Source organism: Paramisgurnus dabryanus, chromosome 8 (assembly GCF_030506205.2).
Source record: "Paramisgurnus dabryanus chromosome 8, PD_genome_1.1, whole genome shotgun sequence".
NCBI classification, from domain to species: Eukaryota; Metazoa; Chordata; class Actinopteri; order Cypriniformes; family Cobitidae; genus Paramisgurnus; species Paramisgurnus dabryanus.
In genome coordinates, this window is record NC_133344.1 from 21,208,585 (window position 1) to 21,221,987 (window position 13,403).

The window sequence follows — 13,403 nt, forward strand, 5'->3', positions numbered from 1 at the left end:
TAAGCTCCTCAAAAAACACCTTAATATAAAGAGGATTATGGGTAATTCTAAAGGAACAAAATCATAAACAATAGAAAGTGCTAATAGAATAGAATAGAAAGCTAAAGGCTGTCTGAATACATCAAATCAATAGCACATTTTAAAACAGGTCAAATGTCCAAATGTGCTGTGCTGGAAAAATCACTCAAAATCAATGTCATAAAGTAATAAAAGCAGTAATGTCTAATGCTGCCATACCAAAATAGCTAAAGAAAGATATAAATGTCAAATTATTAGATGATGTTGAATGCATCTAAAAAATTCCCTATCCTCCAAAATTTCATAACATGATGAATCACATTTTGATGGGCCCACAGTTGTTCAGCATATGGGGTGCAATAAACACGGCTGGGTTTTTGGCACAGACATCACCAACAACATCTACAGAGGAGAGAGTCTGAGGAGTAGAGATGGGCCGATATTTGTGGGGGTTTTGTGTATCGGCATCGGCCGATACGTGGCTGCCATGTTCACCGATTTTTTCCGGCATTTTTTAAAGAGTGCTGGAAGCTGCAAGTGATTGCAGGTCATGTGACTAAAAACAACCAACCTTTCCATGACAACATCGAAAGCTCGGCCTAACAGCTGATTATAGCTGAACAAAGCGGGTTTTTATTTCTCATCTCTATGGGGCGGTTTTCCGGACAGGGATTAGGCTAGTCCTAGACTAAAATAAATGTAAGAAGAGTCCAAACTAATAACATCTCTTTTTAACATATCTTAAAATACATCAGTGCCCTGTGTTTTGCCTCAAAATGGACACAAGTAATGTTTTTAGTAAGGCATGTTTGTTAAAACTAGTTATATTTCCTAATTAAACTAAGCTCTAGTCCTAGTTTAAGATAATTCCTGTCCGGGAAACCACCACTATATATAATAATTTGTAGTAGTAAAGTGCAAATCAACACTGTAAAAAAATTCCGTAGAAATTACAATGTTATTGCAGCTGGGTTGCCGGTAATTTACCATAGATTTAAATTTATGTTATTTACTGGCAAGAGTTTGTTCAAAGTTAAATAAATTTTAAATATTAACAAGTCTTTATCTTTACAGAATAAAACTATACAATAACAGCCTCATGCAAAGCATTCTGGGAACCAGAAATCATCATCAACCTTTTTCTGTTTTTGCTTCAGATTTTGTTTCCCAGAATGTTTTGCTTGATGCTGTTTTTTTAGTTTTACTCTGTAAAGATAAAGACTTGTAAATGTTTAATGTTCATTTAACTCTGAACGAAATGTTGCCAGTAAAAAACATAAATTTAAATCTACGGTAAATTACCGGCAACCCAGCTGCAATTTCTACGGAATTTTTTTTACAGTGAATATCCTTTGCTGATAGTTCCTCGTCATTGTGGAGAGTGCAGTTCAGGGTTTCATAGCAACCTCACCTGTTTTTACTATTTGTTAAATATAGTTTACGTTCAATAAATGTTACTTTTTTAAATTGAGACTTGTAACATTTGGCATCATTGTGTCATTTTTATAATGTAAACTGCGTGAGCAAAACCGGTATCGGCTCCAAATATTGGCTCAAGAAAATCTTGCAGCACGTTTTCTTAAAAAATTTGATTGAATATGCAGGATATTTATGCAATTTTATGCGATGAAATTGCGGGAACTTCCAAAAACTGCGGGAACTTGCAAAAACTGTGGGAACTTGCAAAAACTGCGGGAACTTGCAAAAACTGCGGGAACTTGCAAAAACTGCGGGAACTTGCAAAAACTGCGGGAACTTGCAAAAACTTTCACGTTACTTCATAATGTTCCAATGGCAACAGGGGACATGGCTGCGCTTGTGTAGTAAATGCAAAACTTTTTTACTTTCTGCTAAGATGTATGTGATTTTTGATACGAAAATGCGGGGATTATGAAATCATGCGATCACATAATCGCATTTTCTTGAGGGACTGATTAAAAACACTATTAACTTATCATTAAACCCAGGGGCGTTGCTAGACATAACGCTCTACTGGGGCACGGGCCCCCCATTTTTTACTTTTTCCTGAAAGCCTGCGGTGTGCAAGATACAATTTCCTTTGCTTAATCCACTATTCCAACATTGCAACAAGTACTGGAAAAGACAAACATTTATTTAAAATTTTTTAAGTATCATCTTCATATTTACATATATATATATACAACATTATTAACATGTTTAAAGGCATAAAATGTTTGGAAATAATGGCCGGAGAGAAAAAAAAATGTATGCACATTTGCATTTTACATAACAATGATTAATAACTTCTTTTTTTATTTTTAAGAATATTTTCATTTTATGACTGCTACTAAAAAATCTATCTTAGTTACTGCTAACTATTTACGTAATGACCTAGAGCTAGTGAACTAAATATTAATTTCATATCTGAAAATACAGAACAGTATAACACAGTTTTTGTATGTGAACAATGCAATTTTATTGACTATTGACAGAGGTTTTCCTGAGATTTTCCCTCTAATGTTTAAGCCCTGACAGGGTTAGATGTTATGTGTCTTTACTCCCTTAAATTCATCATCTCTTATTTTTGCTTCCCTTTTCCTGCTTTGCACTAAACATTTCTGATGTCCATCACATGCGTCAATGATCGGGTGAAAATAAGATTTTCATTATTATTTAGAAAATTTTCGTTATTATTTAGAAACTTACTTTAGTCTCGTCATCGCGTGTACTTTGTATGCGGCTGCGCACGGCAAAACAGTCGCGTGCTCGCCTCAATTCATGTCCGCGTCCGCGCACCCATTCATGTCCGTGCGCGGACGCGGACATGAATTGAGGCGTGCACGCGTCAGTGCGACTGCTGCGTCGCTTTTTCAAACGTGAATTGGGTAACTCAGTGTTTCCGCTATATACATTCAACCGTGGCGGCCCGCCACTCCTAAAACATCCCCGCCACGCCTGCGGTTGTGGATAGAAGGGATACAGCAAACGAAATCTCGTTGGATGAGCACTGTTTTATCCTAATCCTTTAACCAAACCCAACTCTAAACACAAAATTTCACACGATTGTAGGATGTATTTGTATCCAATTTAGCCAGAACCGCTGTTTTCATCCTAATAATCCTACCTCCAAATCTAATCCTTAACTTTTCGGCATTTGCTGTATACCTTCTAGACAAACCCACAGCGTCAGCTCGCAAAAAAGCAACCGAAATGTCCGCTCTGCGAGACTGGCTGTCTAGAAATAAATTCCTTTCTGGATTTGCGTTGTTCACTCATTTATAAATAAATCTCCTAAAATATCATAATTTCCTCCATGGGTTTAGTTTCATGCACAAATAGATTTAAATCAACAGAGGATTAATAAGCTACGTTTCTGTTTTGAGAAATAATAATAAAATAAATAAGCCTATACGAAATATGTTGCACTTAAATAATTATTAAATTGACTAAACGAATAAAAAAGTATTTGAGTTTCTGTTCTTTTTTTGTGACGCGCTCTAAAACCAAACCAGCAGAAAGCACGTCATGTTTTTAATGATTATAAATAAGCACAAGGTTTTCTCCTTATTGTGAGTTTACACAAATAAAAATACATCATTTGAAGTTTCGAATGTTGTTTTACTTTTATCTTTATGACTATAAATTTAGGGTAATTTAAGCTGCATGGTCATCACGCATATGATGTTCACCGGCGCATATCTACACCAACACAGCGCAGGGCTGCGAGAAAAGACATTATTAAACTTTTGATTTAACATATTACGAGTTTTTCGGACATTCATTTGGAATCACTGTACTCATATTATAAACTTATCGGGCCATTAGTTATTCAGTAGGCCTATAGGCTATAAGCGCAGCGCACTGCTGAGCGCTCAGCTGTCAGTCAATCGTCTGTGCTTTAGATCGACACTCACAAAGTTTCACATTAAAGGCGCTCTAAGCGAATAATGTGCGACGTCACTTCCTGTTGATGTTTGAACTGTTTTCAAACAGACAGAGCGTAGCTAAATCCTCTCCCTCCCCCTCCCTTCCGTGCTTTCATGAACGCGCCCAACCCCCACCCCCAAATCCTTCTTGTCGTTTATTGGCTGGAATACTTTGTTTTGTTTTGTGGTGGCTAGGTTTGGCCATTTGTTGATATTGCCGTTTGTGAAGCCTGGGCTGTCTACAGAGATCGCGTTTTTTTACAGTTTGATCAGCGGACAGGCAGCAAGCAGATAGTGAGGAGATGTTTCCGGTATGTAACAAAAAATGTTTTATGGTCTAAAACGCTTCAATTCGCTTAGAGCACCTTTAAATGATAAGATATTTGTCCAAAAACAAAAGGCTAAATACTGAATACTACTTATATGCGACTGCAAGACATTAATAGTGGAATCTGTTTGTAAGGAAACTTACATTATTCCCGTGGAAGAGAAGAACGTTGGTAATAGAAACTTGAGGCAGACGGTGAGACTGTTTTATCTGTTTTCAGACGAAACAGCAGGGTCGGGGTACCCGCGGGTGAACCGCATAATATTTGATCTAACGGGTGTAATAGGCTATTTGCGTGTCATTTGTGTTGTAGATGCAGGTCGGGACTCAATAGACAAGAGTAAAATGCGGGTCTAACATCAAAGACCAAAATTCGACTCGTTTTTAAATGTCCCGTGCTTATTTGTGTTTAAGATCTGTCTGAAGACCGGTAAAGGTTTATTTTTAACTGCGCGATTTGCGGTGTGACCGGCTCGGGGTCACAGTCTTTATGTCAAATGGTACGGGTGTGAAATAAAATTGCTGCTGATGTCGGATAACTGGTCGGTTGTTCTGTCAATCACAGCGGTGCGGATTATCAAACAGGACTGCATGACTTTGTAACAGCTCTGTAGGCTAAACATGAGGACGAACTTGCAATGCACACTACATTAAAACTACAATGAAATATCCGAACTACGTACGTAGCTGTGTAACGTTTTTTTAAGAAAATACAGTTTAGATCAAACATAGAAAAGCAATATGCTATAAATATAAGGAAAAGTAAATGACAGCGTGAAAATTATAAAAAAAATACATGTTAGTTTACTGTAGCCTATATTCTACATTAAATTTTTTTTACATTTATAATCCTCATGGGCGCCCCCTGCCGCCACAGCTGAAAAAAATCCTAGAGGAAACACTGGTAACTACATTGCATATTCATCCGTTTTTGTCTTTGTAAAGGAATAAACTAGTTAACTGCTAAAATGTAAACTTGAGATTTACACAGGGGCACAAAAGATTTACACTGGGGCACGTGCCCCAGTAAAAGGGGTCTAGCGACGCCCCTGATTAAACCTAATAAGGCTTATTTTCAAAAGCTGATAGCACTGCCACTCAGTCACTAAGAGCTAAAATCAATAAAGAGTAGGAATATTATGTGAGACTGTAACCTAACCTGCCATACACATTGAAAAAAAAACTTTGCAAAAAAACTCTATGTAAAAAATAAAAACGAAAAAATAAAAGCTCCACAGCACTTTTACAGCTACTGTATAAAGTAATTGCATTGCAGTTGACTATCACTAATTAACAGAAGTGGACTAATATGTCACTGTTACAGTACTTGACTACTGTATAATGGTCTTCATTAAGTTAAAAAAGCATATCTGAAGCTGAAATATGAAGCGTTAAAAACCTACAATCTGCCAAATCCCGGGTGCAATTATGAAAATTAGCCAACATGTTGTGGCATTTCCTTGGCGAAACATGGAAACCAAGCTGAACTAATACAGTAAATGCAGCACAAAAAAATCTGTGTAACAGTGTTAACACACATTCATTGGAGTAACTTTCATGCTCCACCATCTTATTATTTATTCATAAGGTAAGTGTTTACCCACACACATCTGTTGCCTTGCGGAAAAAACTGTACTTAAAAATCCCACTGACAGCTAAATACCCAGTCAGCAGAGGAAAGGGCAGAGAGCACAGGAGGCCGACTGCCTGATGCGAAACACTGTGAGAGAGGAGAGATGCTGTCCTACTGTAACTGTATCATTTAGTGGTAATCCCATCTGTAAGATGCAACACAGAGGACAAAACATTACACTGCATAAAATCATGACAGACAGGACGAGTTAAAATAAGACAAAAGATGCATTACAGATCACCTTGTCGGAAGTGCTGGCATTAAAGTTCAGCCAGATATATTTGCCATGGCTGTTTAAATACTGATGTGCTCTCATCAGCTTTTCCACACCTTAGTTAACTTTAAATTCAAGGACCTTTCAAGGACTTTCCAGATCCAATACCCTCAAATTCAAGGACTAAATGTGGACGCATTTCAAGTGAGAGCAAGGTTACATCGAGTTACCTTTTAAGATACATTGTTACAGTTCCCTTTCGAGGGAACTCGCGCTGCGTCACTGCAGTGACACTTTGGGGACGCCTCCAGGGGTAAGTGTGTCTGAATGTGTATATCAAATTCAACCAATGGTGAGGCTTAACGACAAAGACAGGGTGACGCGGGAGCCAGGAAGTAAATCGCTATCTTAAATATTGCAAAAGACGGCATTACAGGGACGCAGGATGTATGGCAAGCGAGATGCAGCGTCTCGTTCCCTTCTCAGGGAACAACAGTTACATAGGTTACCCGAGACGTTTTCATGTGTCAAACACAACTGCAATAAAGCATTTTGGTATGAATCAACATTCGCATACAGAAGATATAAGCATTTAAAGCAAACAGTTTAGCATGTGTGCTTAAAAAGGCTAGAAATGTTATGATATTATCCTACACTACACAGGGAATAATATGGATTTTTCCCCAGAAAACGTCTTGCATAAAATAGATTCAAGCACTTTCAATGACCTGTATCTATGTATGTACATTTTCAAAAACTTTCCAGGGCCTTGAATTTTTCCCATCAGATTCACAAACTTTCAAGGATTTCAAGGACCCGTGGGGACCCTGTCTCATCTGTGATCATAAGCCTGAAATAGTGTGACAGAGGAGAGTGAAGAGAACCTTGTAAATGGGGAAACTAAACGCAGAGTCCTCTTACATCTGAATCCATATTAAATGGCAAACATTAAAGTAATCAAAGAGGATTTGCTGTGCAAAATGACATCTAGGGAGCGAAAAGCAAATCAGATTTAATCGTGACATGACTTTACAAGCCCCATTACGCTGCTGGTCTTTTAAAAACCTATGTACTACACAGCTGTGTGAGGTTTACTATACCACTTACTTGCACACGAACGTATTTTAAATGTAAGGCTTGCCTCATTGTGAAGTTTTAATTTCAAAGAACTGGACCCAAATCTCAATGCATTATGATATGTATGTTAGAAAAGTCAAATTGTAATTGCATTTTAAAACAAGAGATCACCAAGCATGTTCTTTGCCTTTAGCCCTGATTGGGTGGGCAGCCTCTGTTTAAGTCAGCTGAGCGTACTGAATGCATTATCTGTCACCGTGTTGATGTGTGGGGACATCTTGCTCCAGCACTGACTGGATGAAGAGACCCACGAAAGCACTTGCATGATAAAATATCTCCTGGTTTGATGGATATATTTGAACTCAGTGCCTACTAGGGCTAGCAAAACTTTAGATCTGTTCAGGTTTCCTGGCCCTTTTGTAGAGTACACAATTCAATTAATAACACAATTTCATAAATAAATAATTGACAAAAACAATAAACTGCTTTATGGCTTAAAAATTTTATTATTTTAAAGAATTAAACCACAAAATAAGACTATCATGTAATATAATTAAGTAAAACTGATCTAACGGGCTGCATTAAATGTCGACCGCCACTGGTATAGTGGCATTTTGTGAGCTGTATTGCTTCTACACTGCAGGAGCCCATGGGAGATGAGTGCACTCCTATTCACAGGCCCTTTGTGTTGAAAGTAAATGGAAAAACTCTCAATTATTACTGAGGAGGATCTCTTTTCAGTGGAGCACACGCTATCCTAAACATCTTAAAGAGCAGACGGGCAACATACAGTCTCACGCTTAGCATACAGAACTAAATAACTGTAGTTGTAGAAGCTGGTGCACCATTTTGATTCCCCATCCAGATGATTTGCTTTTTGTCTGAAATCTTGGATCTGTCCATCCTTGACTCGAAACGATCGACTGTGGCAAAACGGGACGAAGGTCAAATTCTTGTGAATGAGGGAAGAAAGCATATCCTGTTTCTTTTTAAAGTGACAGGAAACTACATTAACTGTATTCATTGACACTATTGGCTATGATGCATGGAGAGCTCTGATATGGGTCTCTCTCTCTCTCTCTCTCTCTCTCTCTCTCTCTCTCGCTCAATTCGCTCGCAGACAGCTGAACTGGCTGTTTCTGTGGACAGGGTCAAGCCCACCGCTGTGGACAGTCAAGTCTGAGCCAAAAATCGCTGATGACACAGTATGAACAGCTGAAAGCCAAAGAACAACAGGAAACCGGGGTAATAGTTTGCTCTCCCTTTGCGGAAAGAAAATCTATATCTGCGCCTTTTTATCTCATTTCTTTGCATTAGGGGTTCATCTAAATGCCCGCTGACTGTAGATATGTCTCCAGGGTACATCTGCACCTGGTTGTCACACCATACTTGAATACTAAAATGATTTGAAAAGCAAACTCATGCTCGTACAAGTACAGTGATAAGATGGTTATCTACTGTAGTACTGAATGATTACAGTATAAAAATATTTACATTTCAATGTACTTTATTCTTTGAACAACTACATACTTTCCCCTATACTGCGAGACTTTAGTTATCGTCATGCATTTCTAAGCATAATCTTGTTTCCTCTGAAAACCAACTTTGTATTTGCTCTGCACAGCTACACGACCACGGTCAAAATCTGTGTCACCAGTTTTCAACACAAAGACTCTCCCTTTCTCTCTCGTCTCATCTTACAGAGCCCAGATCTCTGATACGCATTTGTGCCCCAACTCTTATGTCCCACAGGGACCTTTACAAAGCACACATATGAAAACAGTAACGCTGCAAGGCAAAACGCTTTCTTAAGAAAAACAAACCTGTTAATGAATGTGCCTTAGGGAGTTTTCTCTATTTGGCTAGCATAATAAAAAAATAACACTGTGCTTTCTGTGTTTTAAAGGTTAACTGCAAGATCATCTATTTGTACAGGTAATTAGAGAGCAAATGTATTTCCATATCATGGTCCTTTTAATACAAAAATTACAACAAATGTACTCAGGGTTTCCCGCAGCACATTTTAGTTCAGGCGGCCCACCTAAGCTTGGAAACCCTACCGCCTTAACTAGGTCGTAAAAAAAATTGCTGCACAAAGGCCGTCAAGTGCATCGCAGCACGTATGTGCTTCACACTGCGAGCATGCACGCGTGCCACACAGCTGAAATGAGATAAAGACGTGGTCCGTCATGTCTGGAAGATAGCCAGTTTATAAAACGCGTGTCCGTGAGAACTGTATGTGGACTTATGTTTTGGGGTTATTTAAGCCTGTTATTGTATTAGTCTATTCTTGCAAATGTAAAGTAAATTAGCTGGTGATTTTGTTTTTTGGGCAACCTGCTAGCTAGGTTTTATTTGAGTGGAAAAAAATATTAAAATTTTCATCATGACGCATACGCCCTTTGATTGTCACGCCCCCGGCCTCAACCACCCACCCAACCCTACCACCTTAACTAACTAATTTTCTGTGGGAAACCCTGGTACTGATATGTTATGTATTCTGCTGCTGTTAAAAATACATAGAGCTCCCATGTTTTTAATCTCCTTCCTTATCTCCACTCAGATTCAATAAGGTTTGATGCTGCCAAGATAACAACAAAATACTCTAATGAGCATAAAAATACAGAGTTTAACATTAAGGCTATATGGACCGGTCACGATAAGATTGAAGTATTTGTCTGCTAAAAGCTGAACTTTCCCCTTCCAGGATTCTTGGGCCTGTTTTGATGCATTAAGCAATAAGGATAATTCCACCAGTCTGAAGGCAGTGCTTTTACACACATAAATAATGTCACAAATCCCCTGATGCACAGCACGTTCTTTAATTAACTGCATATCCTACACAAAAAAACGCTTTAATAGCTTTTCATTAGTTACTTAAGTCTGTTGAAAAAGTAAATGTGTATGAAGAGACAGCCAAACAAAAGGAAGCTGATCAATATGATTCTTAATGAAATATTTAGATGTCAATCAAAGAAATATATTAAAAACTGTATTATCGAAAGACAATACAATCTTTCTTTTCCAAAAGCCTTTGCATCAGGAACAAAGCAAAGCTGACCCTTAGATGGCCTGGAGTTTCATAATGAACCCATATCATGTCTATGTACATAACAAAGATAAAAACACATTTCCACACTGGTCATGGAGTAAAAAGAGTTTTCTGTTAGCTTGTGATCGCTTTTTTGACCCCAAACTGCACCGTGACCCTTGACTAATCTGAACTTTGATTTCATCAAAAATCAAAAGGTTTCTTGGAAACTATTTGACTAATCCTGTGTGACCTGAATAATTTCCAATCCGAGTTAACCTATAACACAAGACGATCAACATACTGTAGCTGTAGGTTGTTACAAGAAAGTTATACTATTTAAAGAGCACCCATTTCATTGCTAAAAAACACTTTGTGTATTCGGTATAATACAGGTGTTTGCGTGGTTTAAAAAAAAAATTTTCCACATACTGTACATTTTTGTAGCTACAGATTTCACTCTCTTCCTAAAACGCACGTATTTAAAAACCTCTGTGTCCATGATTGGCCAGCTAATCTGTACATTGTGATTGGTCTGAATACATCTGAAGTCAACCGGAAATGTGACGCTCCTTACCATCTTTATAAGATTCGGTCACAATGCAATTTCGGTCTTGTCTACATCACCAATTCCAGGAAGTAAACTATTGCCTACAATCCGTGTGTTTGTTGTAGTCAGGGTCTGAAATTAACTTTTTGGCTCACCTGCCATGGGGACTGGTAGATGAAAAAAAATCCACCAGCCAAGCATATTTTTATCAGCCAGAATAATAAACCCCTTTTTTGTAACCATATACGTTAATTTCATTTTCTGTTTGACAAATGAGTTGTTTCTGAGACTTGCAGCATAGAGACATTCTGTGGCTAGCTCACCTTGTCCCCAGATTAGTAACTGGCAAACACATTATATTGCATTACTATTTTGGTATGAAAATCACCCGCCAGTGTGGCGGATAGCCTTTTGAATTTAGTCGCCAAACAGAAAATCTACCCGCATTTGGGGCTTGGCGGGTGTTAATTTCGGACCCTGGTTGTAGTCCAAGAAAAGAGATTGACGTTGGAGACGATAACTCGCGTCATCGTTTACTTTGGGGTTTGTACCTTTTGCATATCATTAAAGGTGCAGTGTGTGAATTTTAGCAGCATCTAGTGGTGAGGTTGCAAATTGCAACCAACAGTTCAGTTCACAGCTCACACTCGCTTTTGAAACACATAGAGAAGCTACGGTAGCCGCCACGAATCAAACATGTCATCGTTGGAGACAACTTAGTAAAAAAGTTTGTCAGTTAAGAGCTGTAGAAACATGGCGGCACAAAACGGCGGCTGCCATGTAAGGGGACTCTCAGTGTATGTAGATAAAAACGTCTTATTCTAAGGTAATAAAAACATAACGGTTCATTATGAAAGGTCTTTATACACGCCTGATAATAAAGTTTTGCATATTATTTTGCATTTCTATCAAGAGATCCTTCTAAAAATTACACACTGCACCTTTAACATGTACTAATACACACTTAAACCCCAAAGGAAATGTAAAATCGTGAATCGGACAATAGGTGCTCTTTAAAATGTGCCTACTTATTTTTCCTCATTAAAGTGTACATATGCATGATAATCCTACAGTATGAATATCACGTGTCAGCATGTGACAATCTGTTATCAAGCCATTCATATCAGTCAGCATATGTGCAATGAACTATATCATGACATCTGAAATGTTTCCTGTGGGTATTATTATCATTAATAAATTCTTCACAGACAGATGACTGGTGACAGGGTAACTCACCTTGGTCGTGTCATCATGTGACCGCTGGTAGCGTTTCCAGCGGCAACCATAGATCCCGGTTAGACATGACAAACACAACTGTCTCTCATAGACCTGTAGAGGTTGGTGCTTCACCATGCTCCTTCAATCCAGACTCCAGCCCACCTCACTATCATCCCAGTGACAGCCAAAGTCCCTGCAGACAGACAACAAACAAACAGAATTGCATAAACAAACAGAAGATTAGCATTAGTGCCAGGAGACGCCTACAGAAATGGCTGACACACCCATAAATCATATTAGGGGAGGTCGGGAGAACGGAGGGTCCATTTGTCACTGCGTAATGCAGGCCCAGATCTTCTGAATGTTGTAGCTGCTAACCTGACAGTCACACAATTCAATTTCACATTTCTTTGTAAAACTTTGTCTTTTGAATCTTTGTCTTATATCTGGTATATCTGCAGCATGCTTTTAGTAATCATCACTGAATTTTCATTTCACATTCCTGCTGTCTCAGCTTAGAGATTTATCATTGCTTTTAAGTAAATGTGTGAGAGGGATTAAATGTAAGGCGCTCTTATTGAGAAAACCAGGCCATTTCTGGCATCAGGCAAAATCATCCAATGACACAGTCTTTACATTTCCATAAATATAAGCAATAGTTGTATGGTTCATTCACAAAAGCCCTTCACATGTCATTTATTGTGGAATTTTGGGTACAAATCATAAAGTTCATCAAATCAATAAGTGGATCAAAGAGCTCAGATACAAAAGCCACAAACGGTGTCACTGTCAAAAATGAGATAATCTTATCCGAAAGCTCTCTGCACATATTATACATTTATCAAATACCTTTGCTTCAAATCCGCTTAATCCCAGCCTCAGGCCATTCAGAAATACCGCTTCATTGGCAAAATCCATTAAGAGTCTGATAAAAATGCCAGACGCACTTTGAGGGTTTGCATCTGAGCTCATCAATTGTTTTTAAATAAATGGAAAGAAATCACTAATGATCTGATTTAATAACCAGGCTTGACTTAGCATAATAGCTATTCAAAAGCATGGTACACCATACCTCTTTATGCCTAAATGCTAAATGAAGCTTTGCTGTGTGGGCCTAAATGATAATCAGGGGCATCAGCAGAGACCACCAACAGCCATCTATTTGCACAGCACTGGTGGGAGGCAAATCCGGTTATTAGTGCATCCAGCAGAGCAATGGGAGTTGGTTCAGTCATCAAGGTGTCATGTGAATGTCACATTATAACCCTCTTCAATCTTAAAATAGAACATCAAAAAACAAATCAACCGAAGGTTCTTTAACTCAACAAAGCAACGCCAGAGGTTGTCTCTAGTGGTCGACCGATATATTGCAGCTGCCGATATATCAGCCGATATTTGGACATTTTTAATTATCGGCATCGGCCAATAATTCGTTTGGCTGATCAAC

The 13,403-nt window shown here is 38.4% G+C and overlaps 1 protein-coding gene across 6 annotated transcripts in view; it reads right to left on the minus strand.

Annotated features, from left to right (window-relative positions):
* gdpd5b (glycerophosphodiester phosphodiesterase domain containing 5b) overlaps nt 1-13,403 on the minus strand; it is a 61,641-nt gene that overhangs the window by 33,535 nt on the left and 14,703 nt on the right. For all 6 annotated transcript variants that reach the window (XR_010542814.2, XR_010542815.2, XR_010542813.2 and 3 more), the window contains exon 2: nt 11,975-12,149. Coding sequence is in view for 2 of the 6 variants with exons in the window: in XM_065280925.2 (XP_065136997.1) it covers nt 11,975-12,091 (117 nt within the window). In the remaining 4 variants the exon portion in view is untranslated. The remainder of the gene's footprint in view (nt 1-11,974; nt 12,150-13,403) is intronic.